The sequence below is a fragment of the Dromiciops gliroides genome, chromosome 6, assembly GCF_019393635.1.
Source record: "Dromiciops gliroides isolate mDroGli1 chromosome 6, mDroGli1.pri, whole genome shotgun sequence".
In the NCBI taxonomy this organism is placed as follows: domain Eukaryota; kingdom Metazoa; phylum Chordata; class Mammalia; order Microbiotheria; family Microbiotheriidae; genus Dromiciops; species Dromiciops gliroides.
In genome coordinates this window covers 12914199-12931646 of record NC_057866.1, presented here as the reverse complement: position 1 = coordinate 12931646, position 17448 = coordinate 12914199, and the positions used below count along the sequence as shown (strand labels likewise).

The 17448-nt window shown below is 50.1% G+C and overlaps 1 protein-coding gene across 1 annotated transcript; it reads left to right on the top strand.

Moving 5' to 3' along the window:
* The first annotated feature begins 3701 nt into the window (after positions 1–3701).
* On the top strand, positions 3702–17170 carry BEST1 (bestrophin 1). Its single transcript, XM_043970791.1, has 8 exons — positions 3702–3853; positions 4898–4992; positions 9408–9641; positions 11698–11852; positions 12623–12700; positions 14075–14227; positions 15408–15488; positions 17015–17170. Exons 1-8 carry the CDS (start codon positions 3702–3704, stop codon positions 17168–17170), a joined length of 1104 nt encoding a protein of 367 aa, XP_043826726.1.
* Positions 17171–17448: the final 278 nt, after the last annotated feature.

Genomic DNA, 17448 nt, shown 5'->3' with positions numbered 1-17448 from the left:
CTCATTCCAGATACTTAGATGACCCCTTGTCTAGGATGTGATGGAGAGGATTCCCATCCAGTTATGAATGTGACGAGGTGAGAGGCAATGTCACATAATAAGGAGATCAGTAGGGGCCGCTAGGTGGCGAAGTGGATAAAGCACTGGCCCTGAATTAAGGAAGACTTGAGTTCAAATCTAGCCTCAGACACTTGATACTTACTAGCTGTGTGACCCTGGGCAAGTCATTTAACCCTTATTTCCCCGCAAACAGAAAGAGACAGACAGGCAGACAGACAGATACAGATACAGAGACACACACACACACACACACACACACACACACACACACACAGAAACAGACAGACAGACAGACCACTGGACTTGAAGTCAGGCAGACCCAGGTGCAAATTTAGCTTCAGAAACTTCCTAGTAATGATGGGCAAATTTCTTAATAATCTTCCTGAGTTGGTTTCTTCATTTGTAAAATAGAAACCTACCTTACAAGGCGATTGTGAACAAATAAAACAAGACATGTAAACCACTGACGTGGTTTTTGAGAACCCTTCCAACGCTGGAATTCTGAAACTTTTCCAAATTAATCTATTTTCCATAAGCAAAAATCAATTTTCTCTCCCTTCTCCATATGCTGTGCACCATTAAAAAACAAACAAACACTCTTGGGGGCGGCTAGATGGCACAGTGGATAAAGCACCGGCCCTGGATTCAGGAGGACCTGAGTTCAAATCTGGCTTCAGACACTTAACACTTCCTAGCTGTGTGACCCTGGGCAAGTCACTTAATCCCCAATGCCCCGCAAAAAAGAAGAAGAAGAAGAAGAAGAAGAAGAAGAAGAAGAAGAAGAAGAAGAAGAAAGAAAGAAAAAAGAAAAAACACTCTTGTAATAAATGTGAACAATCTATCAAAATAAATTCCTAAAAATAAATAAATAAAATAAATTCCTGCATTGGTCCTGTCCAAAAAATGCATATTTGATTTTGAGATTTGAGTGATACTGTGGAATCTGTGAATTCTTCACACCTCCCCCCACCATTGTGTGCCGGAAAAGATGGGGCCACTTTGAACAGGCCTTCCTTCTCCTTTCTCTTTGTTCCCATCAAGTCTGGAACAGCAAACAGAGAGAGGCTAATTACATCGCTTTCTAAAGGATGGCTAGGCTCAGGTCCACCAGCTGAACTAGATGTAAGTTCAGAGTAGAGCAAGGAAGAGAAACCAAATTTCTCAGGAAATCAGAAGAGGAAGACATGAACTATTAAAGGCTGACTTTAGGAAACTGAGCAGAGAGGACTGAGATCCCTACACCAGACAGAGCTGCACTCCACAACTGTACCACATGCCTAGAGAAGAAAAGGAAGTTCCAAAGAAACCCTCACCCACAAACTCTTGACAGCCCAAGTAATGACCAAGAAAGACCAAGTTGGCTCCTTGGGACTCCTGGCCCTCTCCCTTCTGGGTCACACTATAAAAGCCCAGGTCTAAACAGCTGCTATCCCTCTCTGACTGTGCCTTCTGGAAGGCCCACAACCCATCTCAGAGCCGGAAGGAGCGGGGGAAGAAGAAATCCAGAGCAGAAAAGACAACACCGGCATAAGAAGAATGTTCTTGTGGAAGAACATTCCCTCCATCTGAAGAGATGTTTTATACCGACTGTTCTGACTCTAAAACTTTAAGAAATACCCATTCCTGAAAGCTAATTAAACCTGGCTGCCTAATTGGTATCAACTGATATCTGGTGCAAGGGTGACACACCAGTGGGGGCTCCAGAACTATACTACTATAAATAACCACTTTTCAGCCACTCAGGCTCCTCTAGAACCCTGAAGGAAGACATAGTTAGGCTACCCTCTGGGGACACAACCTGCCAGAGTGTGTGGGGGTCGGGAGAGAAGCCCCAGGCCCTGTGCCACACTCGCTTTGGGGCTCCTACCTACTACAAGTTTCCTGGGAGGGCAATAGGAATGCTGAGTTTCTGAACAGGAAGGAGGCCGGCTTGAACTCAGCAGTGGCAGCCGTGTAGGGTGGGCAGGGATCTGGGTTGTCCCAGTGCTTGTCCTTTCCCAGGACTAAGTGCATCTCATCCATGGCCACCAGGTCTGGGGAGGGGAGAAAGGGTGGGGGGTCCTCTGAGACTTTCAAGGACTTCTTCGATGAAAGTGGCAGGATCACAGATTTAGAGCTTGGAAGGGACTCCTCAGAGGCCTCTAGTCCAAGCCTCTCATTTTAAAGGTGAGGAACCTGAGTCCCATGGAAGAGAAATGACTGGTCCAAGGCCACAAAGGTAGTAAATATCAGGGGTAGGATTTTAATCCAGATCCTTGACTTCAGAAATAGTGATTTCTATTGTACCATATGTTAACAGTCTTGCTCACCTCAGGCCAAACCAGTGGCATGTGCCAGATTCCCTTCCTCCTCCTCCTCCTCCTCCCCCTCCTCTGAAAATGCTTGATGAATGTTTATTCCCTCCTTCCTCCAACCCCTGTCCATTTCTCCTGGTTGATAGCTTCACTGAGAGAAGGGCTCCTCAGGCCATAGCAAGGTGTTTATGCTGGGATTGAAGTTTTAATGAGTCCCGGCTACACCCCCACCACCCTCCCTACACACACACTGCCTTCTTCACCTCCTCTTCCTCCCCTAGGCTAGGAACATTAGGGGAGGTGGGTCTGGGCGCTGATCCTTCCTGCCCTGATTAAAGTGTGTGGGGCATCACTCCAGCCACGTGGGCAGCAGGGGGAGCAGAAAAGAATTATAGGGGGCCCCAGGCCCCAGGGAAGGGAGTGTGGGTGGAGGTGGGTTTGAGGAGCAGGGATGCTGCAGGAAACCAAGCAGGCTTTAGCTGGGAGATTAGACAGAGAGCTGAGCAGAGACAAGAGCCTCCTTTGTGGAAGGAATAGAGATTAGGGAATCAAGTGACCAGGGCTGGCAGTGGGGCCCAGCTCACTGGGGTTTGGTCAAGACAGCCTCCCTGAGCAGGGAGTGGGGATGAGGGATCCAGGGGGAGGGGGACAATAGCAGCTGGTTCCCTGGGCACCAAGCAGCCAAACATTCCCAGGCACTGGCAGTAGGCGGACATCCCACCTGTGAGTATGGGGGGAGAGGGTGGGGGTTGTTTCCTGGGAACAAAGGGGTGCCTTGGGAGCTATGTGGACATGATAGGGCTTAGCCAGTAAGGATACATGGGTGACTGGTAGTGTGGCACCAACCTGCTATCTGCATACCCACACGAGCACATTACATACACAGACACCCCTGGACATATGCATATACCTGTAGAGTAACACGTGTGACACACATACGATCCAATAAGCTTTGGAAAGACGGGCATTTGGAGGGATATGTGTCAGGGCAAGGGACACAGAGCAAAATCTCCTGGTTCTGAGTTTCTCCAGCCAGGGGGGAAAGAGACAAGAGGACAGAAGTCTCTGCCTTAGGAGTGGAAGCAAACTGTGGTGGGCTGAGGGCATGTAATGGGAAGTACAGGGTCCCGCCAGCTCCAAGGCTTCCATCTTAGCAGCCAGTGCTTGGCCACATTCCCCCAGGTCTTGGGGAAACACCCCCCAAAGGTGGCTCATCTGTTGACAAATCTAACCCACTCATGGTCATCCTGCCCCCTGCCCCTGGCTCCCTTCCGCTGCTGCCGCTGCTGCTGCTGCTGCTACTGCTGGGGGTCCCACCCCTCGGCTTCTCCTTGACCCAGGAGCCTCATGACCGTCACCTACACCAACCGGGTAGCAAATGTCCACCTGGGCACTTTCTCCAGGCTCCTGCTGCAATGGCGAGGGAGCATCTACAAACTCCTCTACTGTGAATTCTCCATCTTCATCCTCTGCTACTTCACCATTAGCATGATTTACAGGTGAGTCTGAAGTAGGGAAGGCAGAGAGCTGGGAGGGAAGCCTTAGGACCCAGAACATTAGAGCTGGGAAGAACCTTAGAAAAGAGAATGTCTGAGCTGGGAAAGAGACCTTAGAACTTAGAACCTAGAATGTCGACTAGAAGGAATCTTAGAACATGGAACATCAGAACTGGAAGGAACCTTAGATCATAGAAAGTCAAGGTGAGAAGGGACCTGAGAATAAAGGATCACAGAACTGGGAAGGATTTTAGAATGCAAAACACAGAATGTCAGGGTTTGGAGGAACCTTAGAACCTAGAATGTTAACTAGAAGAAATCTTAGAACATGGAACATCAGAGTTGGAAGGAACCTTGGATCATAGAAAATCAAGGTTAGAAGGGACCTGAGAATAAAGAATCTCAGAACTGGAAGGGATTTTAGAACCCAGAACATAGAACGTCAGGGTTTGGAGGAACTTTAGCATATCAGAGCTGGGAGGAGCCTTCCAGCCCAGCCTCTGGGAAGCCATGGCTGCACAAGGGGGCTTGCAGGCTTCTCTGGTCCAAGGAAGAGGAAGGACATTGACTGGCTTTTGTTTAATTGTGTGTGTGTGTGTGTGTGTGTGTGTGTGTGTGTGTGTGAGGCAACTGGGGTTAAGTGACTTGCCCAGGGTCACACAGCCAGTAATCAACTGGCTTTTGTAGGCACATTCTTATGGGTATTTTCTGGGGGTCAGCAGCCCACCCTGATCCCCCTCCCCTCTAGGGTTTTCCCTCTGTTCGTCATCTCAAAATTATCCTGTATAGAATGTTTGCGTGTTGTCTCCCCTTTAGACTGGGAACTCCCTGAGAGCAGGCACTCTCTTCAACACTTAGCACAGTGCCTGGCACCTAGTTGGTCAGTCCTTAAGAAATGTTAGTTGACTAAGTGACTTGCCCAGGGGCAGTTAGTGCCTGAGACAGGACTTGAACCCAGATCTTCCTGATCTTCTGGTGCCCTGTCTTCTCCCCCAGCCACATTGTCATGCTTACTGTGACCTCCTCCCTCTCTCCCTTCTTTCTCAGACTGATCCTTAGTGAGAGCCAGAGGCTGCTCTTTGAGAAGCTAGCCTTGTACTGTGACAAATACGCTCAGCTCATCCCTGTGTCCTTTGTGCTGGGTAAGTCCTGGAGGCCTCTCCCACCCTGCCCCAATGCCCCTTTTCCCAAGCCAGGACTGGGGCTGCTCAGGACTCTGGTGCTGGCAGGGGCGGGCACAGGGCTTGTGAAGCACCCTCAGGGAGGGGGTGGCCGTTTGAATGTCTGCACGTGTGTCCATGTGAGTGTTTGTCTGTCCATCTGTGTGTCTGTCTGTCCGTCTGTCTGGTGGGGGAAGGAGCATGGTGGCAAGAAAGTCAAGGGGAGAGGGGAGTGTGTCCACGGATTGTTCAGATCGTGGTGAACAGCTATTTCTGATCTCTACAAAATACTAAGCCCTTCTGAGCTCCCACTTTACTGAGAAAACAGAAGCTGCCTTCACAGCAGCTTCCTGTACCCAAAGCTAGATGGGCCTCAGAGACCTCCTCATTTTCCAGGTGAGGAAACTGAGGCCAGGGTCAGACATAGGATTTGAATCCAGCTCCTCTGACTCTTCACATCTGCCGTAGTCATCTCTTTTCTTGTTCTCTCATACCCACCCCCTAATTCTCTTCTCCTTTACTCCCGGCTCCCAGGCTAGGGTCACTCTCCGCTCTTGTGTCCTTGATCCCAGCCCCTCTCACAGCCCCCTGGAGCCTGCTCCCTCAATCTCTCTGACCCTCATCCCCATCTTCCACCTTTCCTCATGCAGTGGCCCCTTTCCTGCTGTCTACAAACATGCCCGAGCCTTCCTCCATTCTTGTATAGTCTGGCCCCTCTCTCTCAAGTCCAGGAGGATCCATTGGCCCAACCATTTCTTGGTTCAACCTTCGGTGACAATTGGCTTCCAGACTCTGGACTCAACTGGAATTGCTCTCGCTAACGTCTAGATCTGAGGGTCCTCATTCCATCTGTCCTTTCTGGGGCTCTTCACATAATCTACCAAGCCTTCCTGCTCTACCCTGGCTCCTCCCAACCTCCTCCCTCTCCACCTGCTCCTCTTCTGTAGCCCCGCCACACCTGCTCACTGTGGGCCACTCCAAGACTCTGTCCCACAAGAAGTTCTGAACCTTATTTTTTATATAATGGATCTCCTTGGCAGTCTGCTTAAGCCTAGGAATCCATTCACCGGGGGGAAAAGTGTTATTTTTAATTTCAAAATTGAAAGAAATGTCAAATTTCAGCTAGAGGCTAGTGAAAATAAAGGGCTTTCCCCCCACCCATGTTCATGGACCCTTTGAAGTCTATTCACAGGCCCCTTGTGGGGGTCCTTGGCCCCAGGTAAAGAGTCTTTGCTTTCCACTCTTTTTCTCGGTGATCTCAATTCCCATGGGTTTAATTATTATCTCTGCCCAGAGAATTCCCAAATCCTAAATCCATACCTGTTTTCTTGCACTCAGGTCTCACCCTGATAGTCACCAGCTCCACTTGGCAGTCCCATGTACACCTCAACCTCAAAACACTGCCAAAAGCTTTCCTCAAGCACAGTTCTGATCATGTCACACCTGCTCTAGAACCATCAGGGGCTCCCTATTGTCCCTAGAGCAAAATACAATTCTTCAGCTAGGCATTTAAAGCTCCTCCTAATCTGGTTCCCACTTGCCTTTCCAGATACACTTTGTGTTACTCTTTTACACACTCTCTACAACCAGACTGGTTCAGTAACTTTTCCCTGTCCTCAAAATGCCTTCTCCATGCCTTTGCACAGACTGTGACCCCTGCCAGGGATGCACTTCCTCCTCACATCTGCCTCCAAGAACCTTTAGCATCATTCAAGGCTCACCTCACTCTTATGGGCAATAAAGGAAGGGAATCAGCATTTATATAGCACCTACTGTGTGTGCCAAGTGCTTTTTACAAATAGTATCTTATTTGACATTCACAAAGGTATTGCAAGGTAGGTGCTATTATTATCCCCTTTTTACAGTTGAGGGAACTGAGACAAACAGAGGTTAAGTGACTTGCCCAGGGTCACACAGCTAGTAAGTGCCTGAAGCTGGATTTGAACTCAGGTTTTCCTGACTCCAAGCCCAGAGCTCCATCCACTGTACCACCAGCTGCCTTTCCTGATTTCCCAACCCCAAATAAAGTTGTATTTACTTATCTGTGTCTTATCCCACCCCCCTAGAAGAATCTAAATTCCATGAAGGCAGGAGCCTTCCCCATATATCTTTGTTGAATTAAATTGAATTCTACAGGGACTTTCTGTTTTGTCCCTGTTTGAATACTGGCTCCTTGAGGGTAAACTGGGACAATTTTGCTCTTGACTTGCATGCTGTCTGGCATGTAAAAGGAGTTTAACAAATCCCTGTTGAGTGACTAAAATGGGGAACAGGCTAAAACTGCAGCTAGAAAGAAGTACTGTGGTTAGACAGGTTAGAGGGGCAGGTGGTAAAATCTCTCTGGAGATTTTGAAGAAAAGGGGTTTGGGGGGTAGTAGAAGCATGCCCCTATCTAGAGGAATGAGTAACAAAAACTTTCCAGGGCCCCCTTGGCCCTGGGCTGCTTTGTACTTATTCATGCTCCCCCAAGCCCTTGGATATTGATGTAGGGCTGATTCTTCCCATCATAGAGGAGGGGGAAACTGAGGCACAGTGAGGTCACAGGGTAAGTGAAGACGACAGCAAAAGGATCTTGAGATATGACCTGGGGTTTAATCCCCATCCCCATCTCTAAGGTAAAAACCCAGAGAGGCAGATGGTCACTAATTCCTGAAAGGTTCCAATTCTGGCTCTGCTTTCAACTCACCTTGGGCAAGTTACTTTTCCTTTCTGAGCCTCAGTTTCCCTACGATCCTCTGATCCAAGTCTGTCCCTGACTCCTCCCATCCGGTGCTGAGTCCTTATGAATAGTCCCTACCCCGCCTCTACCCCATCACAGCCTGAGGCTCCCGACCCCAGGGATGTCCCAGGGCTGGCTTCCTGCTGAAGTCAGTCATTCTTCCAGGCTCCCTGGCTACTCACCTCAGCGCTATCCTGGGTTTCCCACCCTGCAGAGCGCCCTTTCTCACTCTACAGCTCTCCCATAGGTCTTCATGTGGTCTCCATATTGGTTCAGGCCCCCATCATTCCTCACCTAGACTAGGGCCTCCCAAACAGTCTCCCTGCCTCCAGCCTTAACCCACTCCAATTCACCCTTCCCAAAGCTGCCACCGTGATTTCCCTCAAGCATCCATCCAACTCCACCGTTTCCTATGGCTTCTGTGATCAGATATAAACTCCTCCGTTTGGCTTTTTAAACCTCTTATAACTTGGCCCCAGCCTACTTTTCCAGCCTCACTGGAAATTTTTCCTCCTCTCACTCTATCTTATAGAGGCCTCCTCACCATTCCTTATACTGCCCTCCATCTCTCAACTCCATGGCACTGTTCCTGGTGGGTCCTTGTGCCTGGAATTCACTCCCTCCTCACCTCTCCTCTCCTCTCCCCTCCCCTGCCCTCCCCTCTCCCTCCCTCTCTCTCTCTCCTCTCCCTCCCTCCTTCCTTCCCTCTCTCTCTCTCTCTCTCTCTCTCTCTTTCTCTCTCTCTCTCCTTCTCTCTCTCTCTCTCCTTCTCTCTCTCCTTCTCTCTCTCTCTCTCTCTCCTTCTCTCTCTCTCTCTCTCTCTCTCTCTCTCTCTCTCTCTCTCTCCTCTCCCTCCCTCCTTCCTTCCCTCTCTCTCTCTCTCTCTCTTTCTCTCTCTCTCTCCTTCTCTCTCTCTCTCTCCTTCTCTCTCTCCTTCTCTCTCTCTCTCTCTCTCTCTCTCTCTCTCTCTCTCCTCTCCCTCCCTCCTTCCTTCCCTCTCTCTCTCTCTCTCTTTCTCTCTCTCTCTCCTTCTCTCTCTCCTTCTCTCTCTCTCTCTCTCTCCTTCTCTCTCTCCTTCTCTCTCTCTCTCTCTCTCTCCTTCTCTCTCTCTCTCTCTCTCTCCTCTCCCTCCCTCCTTCCTTCCCTCTCTCTCTCTCTCTCTCTTTCTCTCTCTCTCTCCTTCTCTCTCTCCTTCTCTCTCTCTCTCTCTCTCCTTCTCTCTCTCTCTCTCTCTCTCTCTCTCTCCTCTCCCTCCCTCCTTCCTTCCCTCTCTCTCTCTCTCTCTCCTTCTCTCTCTCTCTCCTTCTCTCTCTCCTTCTCTCTCTCTCTCTCTCTCCTTCTCTCTCTCTCTCTCTCTCTCTCTCTCTCTCTCTCTCTCTCTCCCTTCCTTCCTTCAGACAGGACTCAGGGACCGGCTGTGCATGAAGCTTTTCTTGATCCCCCCCAAAAGACACTGTAATTAACTAGCTGGGATTCATTCTCTTTAAATTTCCCAAAATTATACTTCCATGTGTTCACAGAATGTGAGTGCCTTGATTCATTCTTCATCTTTCTAGGCCCAGAGGCCAGAACAGTGTCCCATTCACAGTAGGTGCTAAGCTAATGCTTGTTGACCAATGGATTGACTGAATGACCGAGGAAGCTCAGTTCCCCCTCCTTCAACTCTCCCCTGGACCAGGTTTCTACGTGACCCTGGTTGTATCTCGCTGGTGGAGCCAGTACCAGAGCATCCCCTGGCCCGACCGACTCATGAACCTGGTCTCGGCCAATGTAGAAGGTGACGATGAGCAAGGCCGGCTGCTTCGACGCACCCTGATGCGCTACGCCCACCTGTGCACTGTCCTCATCCTCCGCTCGGTCAGCACCGCTGTCTACAAGCGCTTCCCTAGCACCCAGCACTTGGTGCAGGCTGGTGAGTGGGAAGGAGAACTGTAGAACACCAGCTCCCCTGGGTGCTGGGGATCAGGCCTGGGTCCCACCCCATCTCTCTAATGATAAGAATAAGCATTTCTATAGCGCTTTAAAGTTTGTAACATGTTTTACAAATATTATCTCATTTCATCCTTTCAACAACCCTGGGAAGTAGGTACCACCATTTTACAGATGAAGAAACTGAGGCATATAGAGGGTAAAGGACTTGTCAGGGTCACACAACTAGTAAGTGTCTGAGGCTAGATTTGAACTCAGATCTTCTTTTTTTGGTTATTTTTTGTTTGGGGTTTTCTTGTGGGTTTTTTGGTTTTGTTTTGTTTTGTTTTTGAGGGACAATGAGGGTTAAGTGACACAGCTAGTGTCAAGTGTCTGAGGTCAGATTTGAACTCAGGTCCTCCTGAATCCAGGGCTGGTGCTTTATCCACTGCACCACCCAGCTGCCCCCTGAACTCAGGTCTTCTTGGCATCCACTACACTGTCTTGTAGCTAGGTCAGGCTTCTTGGCTGGACTGGACCCCCTCCCCACCCAGGAGAGGCCCTGAGGTCCCAAGCAGAGCCCAACTTGCCATAAGAGACCCAGAGAGTGGCTTGTCCAAAGTCTCAGACCAAGTTGGCGGTAGAGCCTAGACTGTAGATGTCATGGGCCTTCAGTGCAGCAGGGAAGATGTCAGAGATCTAGCACCCAGTCCAGCTCTCCTCAGTGAGGCCCAAAGAGGAGGCATGACCCATCCAAGGTCACTTAGCTGCAAAGAAAGATTAGTAAGTGAAGTGTCCTCAAGGCTGGGTACTGCCCCACCACCACAGCTGGAATGGCAGCCTCCTAGATTTCCTGGCTCTTGCCACCCTACATGTGGGTATGATGGGTCAGGGGGTGCGGCCATGGTGGAGACAAAACAAAAACTGAGCCCTGACAAATGCCGTCCAGCATTAGCCTGCCCCCTGCTCTGGGAAGTCTGCTTAGTGACAATACAGGAACTTTTAGGAAGGGAATGACCTGTGCTTATATCCCCCAGCTAGGCAACATCCACTCCCAGGGCAAATGGGGACTGACTAAAACTCCTCACCTTAGAGAACTGCCTGGGAGGTGAAGGGGCCCTATCTACTATACACCCCACACTGCTCAGCATTAACAACCACAGCAACAGCCCATGTTTGGGGAGGTTTGGGGAGGCTTACAAAGCACTTCCCTTCTTCTTTTTTTTTTTTTTTGCGGGGCCATGGGGGTTAAGTGACTTGCCCAGGGTCACACAGCTAGTAAGTGTCAAGTGTCTGAGGCCGGATTTGAACTCAGGTCCTCCTGAATCCAGGGCCAGTGCTTTATCCACTGCGCCACCTAGCTGCCCCAAAGCACTTCCCTTCTAAAAGCCCAGGGCATTAGGCAGATCTATTTATAAATAGATCTAGTCCCATTAAAGCTCAGCGCTTCAGTAGGGCACACAACCTCTTGCCCCCTCATTTTATAGATGAGGAAACTGGGGCCCAAGAGGCCTAAATGACTTGCCTAAGTTCACTTAGGTAAGTAAATGACAGGACAAGGATTTGAACCTAGGTCTTCTGGCTCAGGGCAGCTAGATAGTGTAGTAGATAGAGTACTGAGCCTAGAGTCAGGAAGACTCATCTTCTTGAGTTCAAATCTGGCCTCAGACAGTTATTAACTGTGTGACCCTGGGCAAATCACTTAACCCTGTTTGCCTCAGTTTCCTCATCTCTAAAATGGCAAACCACTCCAGTATCTCTGCCAAGAAAACCCCAAATGGGATCCCCAAGAGTCAGATCAGACTGAAACTACTGAACGACTTCTGACTCTAAATCTGGGAATCTTCCCACTATTCCACACTAGCCTTTGACTGCCCCAAGTCAACACAAAGAGGAACCATCAGGAAAGAGTGGATCCCTGTCGACCCATTCAGCTCATTCTCGGGGGATCTGGGTTGGTTTGCCATTGTTTCTGTATCTCTGTCCCTCCTTCTATGAGTTGCTCTCTCTGCCTCTTCCCATCCACCCATCCCTGACCCTCTCTCTCCTGCTGTCCCCAGGCCTCATGACCCCTGAGGAGCACAAACGATTTGAGAGTCTCAACTCTCCCCACAACAAATTCTGGGTTCCGTGTGTGTGGTTTGCCAACCTGGCCGCCAAAGCCCGAAGAGAGGGCCAGATCAGAGACAGCGTTGTTCTCCAGGGTATCCTGAATGTGAGCTTGGGAGTCTTTAGAGCTTGGGGTGGAGGTATGAGGGGAGAGATCAGAGGAGGGGTAGGTGTCACCCTGTGAGTGGTCAGCAAGCACAAGAGGCAGCAGAAGATTTGTGGGGTAGGCCCCTCGAAGAACACCTTGGGCTGGACATTTTTCCTAGACACTGGTTACTATCTAAGCCCCTGCTTGCACCACCAAGGCAGTGACAGCAAGCCCATGGGAGGCTGAGCTGTGACGGTGGTCCTGGCTGGCACACCCTCCCCAGAGCTAGCCTGTGGGAGCAGATAAGAGCTCTCTTTCTCTTTGCACTCAAAATTCTTTCCTCACAACAGCCCCAGGAAGTGGATAGTCCAATGGTGTGCTCTTGATTTTACCGAATGGAGAAACTGGGCTTAAAGCTTTTGACCTAACTTATCCAGAGGCCCAAGGAAGAGGAAGCAAGTCATGGGTGTAGGGTCAAAGGACACAAATATGAGTGTTGAAGTCCCTCTGACCTTGAACAAGTCACTTCCTCCTAGGGACTCAGTGTCCTCAGCTGTGAAAGGAGCTGGGCCAAACTAGACTCTGCCATTCCAAATCCTGAGGTCACTTTTAGCTCTGACCTTCTGAGATCATGCAAGAACCAGGATAACCCTTGGATAGCAGATCCCAGGGCTCTCCCCATCACCCTCCACCACTTCTCCCTCTGCTGCATCAGCAGCCACAAGGAATGGCCCAAGGGTCATTCTTCTGACTAGGGCTCCTCCCTGTCCCCCTCCACTCTCCTCCAGGAACTGAACACCTTACGCTCTCAGTGTGGTGCCCTGTATGGCTATGACTGGATCAGTGTACCTCTGGTCTACACACAGGTGAGCAAACCGGTTCCCTCCCAAGGGATTCTGGGAGGATATCACCAGGGGGCTCAGACTTCATCCTGTCTTGGACTCCTTAGGCTAGTGAAACCTACTGACTCATCAGAATCAAGTTTTTAAGGGCATAAAAATAAATACACACAGGGGCAGTTAGGTGGCACAGTGGATAGAGCACTGACCCTGGATTCAGGAGGATCTGAGTTCAAGTCCGACCTCAGACACTTGACACTTACTAGCTATGTGACCCTGGGCAAGTCACTTAACCCCAATTGCCTCACTTAAAAAAACAACAACAAACAAACAAAATAAATAAATAAATACACAGGACTACAGAGGAAAGCAATTATACTGAGATACAGTGATCAAAAAAATGTATTTTTAAGTTCACGGTCTCTGGTGAAGAGCCTCTGGCAAGAAGATTCTAGACTAAGAGTTCTGTGATCCATGATGTTAGCTGAGCCTGTCACATGAATCATGTATGGCCCCCACATGGGAAGGTGCAAGGAGACAGGTTAATATAAGGGGAAAAGCTTCCTAACAATGAGATTTGTCTGACTGTGAATGAACACGACCGGTCCTGAGCTCCCTGTGACTTGAGGTCTTCAGGTGGATGCTGGATAACCACTTATCAAGAGAGCCACAATAACAGCAGTTAATGTCTCTAGAGCTCGTTGCATACATCATCCTGTGAGCCTGTTAGGAGGCCGGCCCATTTCACTGGCAGAGAGTTCAGTGTGTCCTGGGTCACATAGTTACCAAATATCTGGAGCAGAATTTGGACTTGGGCCTTCCTGACTGAGGGTCTGCTCATTCACCTAGTAGCCATAGAGAACATTCTATTCTGGTCCAGGCAGGGGTTAAACCAGATGCCCCCTGAGGACCCTCGGAGCTCTAAGCATCGTGGCCACATTCGGATTCCTCTGACACTACATGAGAGAGAAGCTGGCCTCTTTGGCCTAAAAGGGACCGAGCATGGAACTGTGACAATTTCTACAGCAACCCGGTTCTAAGGCCCCTTCCAGCCCTGACATTCTGTGTTCCAAAGTCCCTCCCTTCCAGCTCTGCTCAGAGGCTCTCCTCCCCGCCCCCTTCCCTGAAATGGGGAGGCTGAGCAAGAAGCTGAGGGAGGGGGGTCCCTGCACAGGGAAGATCCCTGGACTAGTCAGCTTCTAAGGTTCCTTTCAGTTCTAAGGTTCTAGGGTGCGGAGACTCCATGGCTCTCAGGCCTGTTCCATCGGCCTGGCTGGGCTGGTGGAGAATGGGGGGATGCAGCCAGCCCTCCCACGTCTCCCCTCAGCTCCTAAGGGGGCATGAGAGGGAAGGAGCCAGATTCTCTTCTCCACTCACGGCCTTCCCCGATCTATACCCCAGGTGGTCACCGTCGCTGTCTATAGCTTCTTTCTGGCCTGTCTGGTCGGGCGGCAGTTTCTGGATCCAGCCAAGTCCTACCCAGGCCATGAGCTAGATCTTTTTGTGCCTGTCTTCACCCTCCTTCAGTTCTTCTTCTACGCTGGCTGGTTGAAGGTGAGCCTCAGGGCAGGCCTGTGCCAGAGGATGCTGGGAGCCATGCCTGGAGCCTGGAGCTGGGCAACATGGGGCGGGGGTAGGGGGGACTGGGATCTGAGGCGGGGAGGAAGGAGGGGAAGAAAGAGGACTAAGGGTGTTATGGCCCCCACAATGGTGAGCACCAGAAGGAAGTCTAGTCTGTTATGTCCTTTTCTATAGGATGCTTGGATTGGACTGGACAGTCTGAGGTTCCTGCCCTCTCAGTCATTCTGAGCTATGTGTTTTAGGCTCCCTCACAGCCCTGACATTCTCTCAGGTCCCTCCCAGCCCCAGTGTTCTGGGAGCTATATTCTAAGCTCTGACATGTCTTTTTTTTTTTAAATGACAATCGGGGTTAAGTGACTTGCCCAAGGGGCAGCTAGGTGGTACAGTGGATAAAGCACCAGCCCTAGATTCAGGAGGACCTGAGTTCAAATCCAGCCTCAGACACTTGACACTTACTAGCTGTGTGACCCTGGGCAAGTCACTTAACCCTTATTGTCCTGCAAAAAAAAAAGGGACTTGCCCAGGGTCACACAGCTAGTAAGTGTCAAGTGTCTGAGACTGGATTTGAACTCAGGTTGTACTGACTCCAGGCCTGGTTGTTCTATCCACTGAACCACCTAGCTGCTCCTTGACATTCTGTTTTTTCAGTCAGAATCCTCTCAGATCTGAAATTCTCTGTTCCAAGGTCCCTCTGATGAAATTCTCTGCTCTAAGCCCCCTCTCAGATATGACATTCTCTGTTCCAAGGTCTCGGGTTTCTTCCTGCTCCAATATTCTGTTTCAAGGTCCCTCTCCACTCTGACGCTCTATGTTCTAAGGCCCCTCCCATCGCTGAAGTTTTCTGTTCTAAGATGCTTGACTTGAGCTGGGCCTTGAAGGAGGGTTTAGAGGCAGAAAGGATCTGAGAGGGCTCATAAAGTAGAGCGGCTCAGGCAGAGGAAGGCATCCGTGAGTGCTCCGTGTGGCCGTGTCCTCCTGGCTGGCCCCAGCTCTGCAGAAGCCATGACCACCCGGCACTGGGGAATCAGTGGCAGCTTTCCTGGAGGCCTGAGACTGTCATATCATAGGCAATCGATAACTATTGATTCACGAGGCTGAGGGAATGACTCTTCTGGAGCAGGTCGATGCTGTCTTTCCCCTCTCCCTGTATCAGGTGGCTGAGCAGCTCATTAACCCCTTTGGAGAGGATGATGATGACTTTGAGACCAACTGGCTGATTGACCGGAATTTACAGGTACAGGGATAACCAGTCAGCCAGGACTGAACTGGGATGGCGGGCCCTGCACGGTTCTAGGCACTTTGAGACCAAAAAAACCCCCAAAACAACCTTTTTAAAGCACCTTCTATGGGAAAACCCCTATGCTGCTTGGGGGGAGATAGCAGGGTTTACACAGGACATAGTCCCTGGAATTCACAATCCAACAGGAGATTGGGACACCAATGCAGATTACAAAAATACCCCACAGATAAATGGCTTCTGTTTTATAACAATGTTCTCAGATACACTCGCTTGTCTGCTCTCCATAACAAACCCATGCAACCAGCCAGTTAAGAATAGCTAGCCAGGGGCAGCTAGGTGGCGCAGTGGATAGAGCACCGGCCCTGGAGTCAGGAGGACCTGAGTTCAAATCCGGCCTCAGACACTTAACACTTACTAGCTGTGTGACCCTGGGCAAGTCACTTAACCCCAACTGCCTCACTAAAAAAAAAAACAACTAGCTAGCCAGCATTTATAAAGGACAACAGCCTTGTGAGGTGGGAGCTAGCATAATCCCCATTTTACAGATGAGGAAACTGAGGCAGACAGCAGTTAAGTGACTTTCCCAGGATCACACAGCTAGTAAGTGTATTTGAACTCAGGTCTTCCTGACTCCAAGTCCAGTGCTCTATCATGCCACCCAGGTCCCTTTAAAAGCATGCATTAAGCACTTACTAGGGAGCCAATGGAGTTTCTTGAGTGGGGAGGGATGACGAGGTCAGACCTAAGCAAGTCAACTAACATTTATTAAGGGATTACTATGTGCCAGGCTTGGATTCAAACAAAACAAAACAAAACACCCTGAAGTTCATATACAGATACTACAGGCCCTAACAATCCTTCTTCCAGGAAAGTGGATGAGTGTCAACCCCACCCTCTTCTCCCTTGGACATGCCTGTTCACAAATATTCCATTCATTTCTTTATAAATTCAACAAACATTCATTACCAGCTACCATGTGCCAAGCCCTGAGTTTCCAGCTGAGGGTGCTACCACAGTTAAGTAGGGTATGGCTCCCTGCCCTCAGGGAGCTTATGATCAAACAAGCCCCAAAGAGATCGCTGTAACATTTATTCATAATGGAGGTTTTAATAAGGAGAAGGGAGACCTTTGGGAGAAGCCTGAGGTATGACTGATGGGGAAATGAGGACAGTCCTATTGTAGGGGATGGCATATGATCTGGGTGTTTAATGGATGGCAAAGAGAGGGGAGGGAGGACTCCCCAGGTCTAGGGAACGGCCAAAGCCCAGAGGTCAGAGAACACAAGATGGGACTGGGGGTGGAGAGAGGAGCCCAGACTGGCTAAAGAACACGATATCATTGGTTTTCCCATCGCAGCTGTCCCCCCTTCATCAAGTTCATTCACTGTCATTGAATTTCAGCCAGATGGTGGGGAGGAGACAGAGTAGGATTTACCCCGAGGGCTGCACCTCTGAGGCAGCCTGGGGCTCCCCAGTTCAGCGCCTGCCCTCCTTCTCTCTCCTTCTCTCCCTCCTCCCTAGGTAGCTCTTCTGGCTGTGGATGAGATGCACCAAGACCTGCCTGTCCTGGAAAAAGACATGTACTGGAACAACCCAGACCCCCACCCGCCCTACACGGCTGCCACTGCCGAGTCCAAGCGGGCCTCCTTCCTGGGCTCCACCTTCAACATCAAGTGAGTCCCCCTACCCGGGGTAGCCTGCCTTCACCCCCACCTCTGCCCTCTCCATGGTGGGGAGAAGGAAGGAGGTGTGGATGGGCTCCAAAGCCTCCTTCATCTGCAGGGAAATCCCATGAGGCTAGGGGAGATACAGTTTCTAAGGAGGTAATTGATCTGATGAACATCTTGGAGCAGAGAGGCCTGCAGGAGATGAACGCAAAGCCTTCACATGCTCTCCCTCAGCAGATAGAATGAGCCTGGGCAGCTTGTGGCTCACCCTTCCTGGCTCTGGGACCT

Coding starts and splice junctions, on each gene's coding strand:
- BEST1 (XM_043970791.1), top strand. CDS start 3,702: ATGACCGTCACCTACACCAACCGGGTAGCAAATGTCCACCTGGGCACT. Junction 3,854..4,897: donor ACCATTAGCATGATTTACAG/GTGAGTCTGAAG, acceptor CTTCTTTCTCAG/ACTGATCCTTAGTGAGAGCC. Junction 9,642..11,697: donor CCAGCACTTGGTGCAGGCTG/GTGAGTGGGAAG, acceptor TGCTGTCCCCAG/GCCTCATGACCCCTGAGGAG.